Source organism: Arachis ipaensis, chromosome B07, assembly GCF_000816755.2.
Source record: "Arachis ipaensis cultivar K30076 chromosome B07, Araip1.1, whole genome shotgun sequence".
Classification (NCBI taxonomy): Eukaryota; Viridiplantae; Streptophyta; class Magnoliopsida; order Fabales; family Fabaceae; genus Arachis; species Arachis ipaensis.
Window position 1 is genome coordinate 16,376,396 of NC_029791.2, and position 2,071 is coordinate 16,378,466.

The window sequence follows — 2,071 nt, forward strand, 5'->3', positions numbered from 1 at the left end:
CCCTTCTCTCCTCTCCCTCCTTTTTGTTACATCCTATTCATATTGATTCTTGAGGCATCTAAATCCGAGACTGAGAATGGTTTTCTTTTAGAAATAAGAAATCATAGTAGATAAATTAATAATCTTTCTAATTCTAATCCATGGGAAAATGGTTTCATGGTTGATCTCAATTCTCCTTGGTAAATCTGCAATACATTAAACTGTCTCAACAATAAAGCCAGATACAAGAAAGTAACAAATATAAAAGACCATACCCTATGATTGAACTACATTCTTCTTGTAGAAATGAATCCCATTTATATATTGTAGTTAAAAGTAGAAACTGTTTGTACAGAAATCAGTGTGTCTAACTTAAGAGGCTAATTTATGAGCTGTTAGCATACATTGAAACAAGATAAGGAAAGTAAAGAAAAAAGAATTTCAAATGTGACTTCTTTTGTGACAAATAACTCTAAACTAAATTGAATCGAAGGCCCTGGACAAAACCTAGTAAGAATTTGCAAGCTATACTTGGAAGAGAACTTAACTTCTATTAATCAAAATCTTTAAAAGTATCCTACCGTGTATGTCCCAAACAAGGGAAGAAGAAGAAGAATGAGCACACCAATGCTACAAACTTCATCATCATAGCTTCTGATTAGATTCAATAAGCAATGCATTCAACAAGATATGAACCGCAGCTTCATAAACTACTAAATCATAATGCATACCATCATCTGTACACTTGTTCCCACAATTCCAACTCAAGGATCCCATATCAAGAAGCTGAAATGGCCCCCCGAATTTCCTCAAAATGTTGCTCCTCTCAACCTCTCTCTCATACTCAACTCTCGCTAGATCAGTCATCTTCTCCTTCTTCTCCTGTGTGTTCAACATTGAGTTCACCAGAGTAGGCATGCCGAGCCAAAACAAGTGCGGCGATCGGACTGATACAGAGCCGGTTACTGGCCCGTCAGAGCCGAATTCCGGGGATATAGGCAATAGAGATGCCACGGAACTCCTCAAAACTCTTAACTCAACACCATATTCTGAAGCATTGTTGATATGCAACATGTGCCAAAGACCAGAACCCATAACCAAAAGATCAGGATACACATGATTCTCCTTAAACTCCATAACCAAATCGGTCAAATTTGTAGTATAAGGTGCCCAAATAAAATCCAATTTCATGCCCATTTCAGCAACCAGAACATGGTAATTGCTATGCCTCTTGAATAAAGATTCTCTAACAGATTCCATACGCTCAGAATCCAATACCAAACCAAGCAAAGCCATTGTAAAGAATCTAGCTTGGGAATCACCAGCAACCATGACCCAAGAACCATTAAGCAAATCAGAGACATGGTGCCTTTTCAGCCTCTGAAACTCACAGGATTCAACAGCACTCGATCTCCTCCAAGACCAAGACTTGTTGTAGTTCACAGAGTTCTTGTGAACCAAAGGGTCAAAGTCCATGCTTGGCTTGACCTCCCAATCAATCTCGTGCAAGAATGAAACACAAGAACCACGGTCATTATCATCCACAAGAACAACACCATCACCAGAAGAAGAAGAAGAAACTGAAGTAACAAAATCAGAAACCGAAGGGAAATAAGGGGTTAAGTGAACCCCAACTGCTAGAGTGATGAAGAGTGCGCCACTGAAGAAAAGAACCTTGTTGCGGCTAAGGTGCCAACCAGCCATACCCATAGGAACAAAGAGCACAACACACGCTGCTAACAACCCCAACTGCACTGCACCTAACATTTCCCCTTCTTTCTTCTTCTTTGGATCACTCTGAAAATTCACATCTATGTATGTTTTCGCTGCATCGGAAGAACCATTGGTTGCAAAAGAGGAAAAAAAAGATTGTTCTTGGTTCTTACAGAGAAGTGAGTTGCCAATTTTTTTTTTTTTTTGCAACCCGTGTGGAAATTCGGAGATCTGAAGGGGAAAAAACGAAACTTTTTCTGCAATCAGAGAAAGGGATAAGGGAGAAAGTTGGTGGGGTGATTTAATAGCTTGTGAACGAAGGTTGATGCAATTTTTAAAAAAAAAAAAAAACGATTTTTTCCCCTTTTCTTTTGGATGG

The 2,071-nt window shown here is 39.0% G+C and overlaps 1 protein-coding gene across 1 annotated transcript; it reads right to left on the reverse strand.

Annotated features, from left to right (window-relative positions):
• Positions 142-2,065, reverse strand: LOC107609796. The gene has a single exon (XM_016311824.2). The coding sequence runs from the start codon at positions 1,744-1,746 to the stop codon at positions 625-627; it is 1,122 nt and encodes a 373-aa protein (XP_016167310.1). The 5' UTR covers positions 1,747-2,065; the 3' UTR covers positions 142-624.

Bases quoted from the DNA above. Each gene is read 5' to 3' on its own strand.
- LOC107609796 (XM_016311824.2), bottom strand. From the start codon at position 1,746: ATGTTAGGTGCAGTGCAGTTGGGGTTGTTAGCAGCGTGTGTTGTGCTC.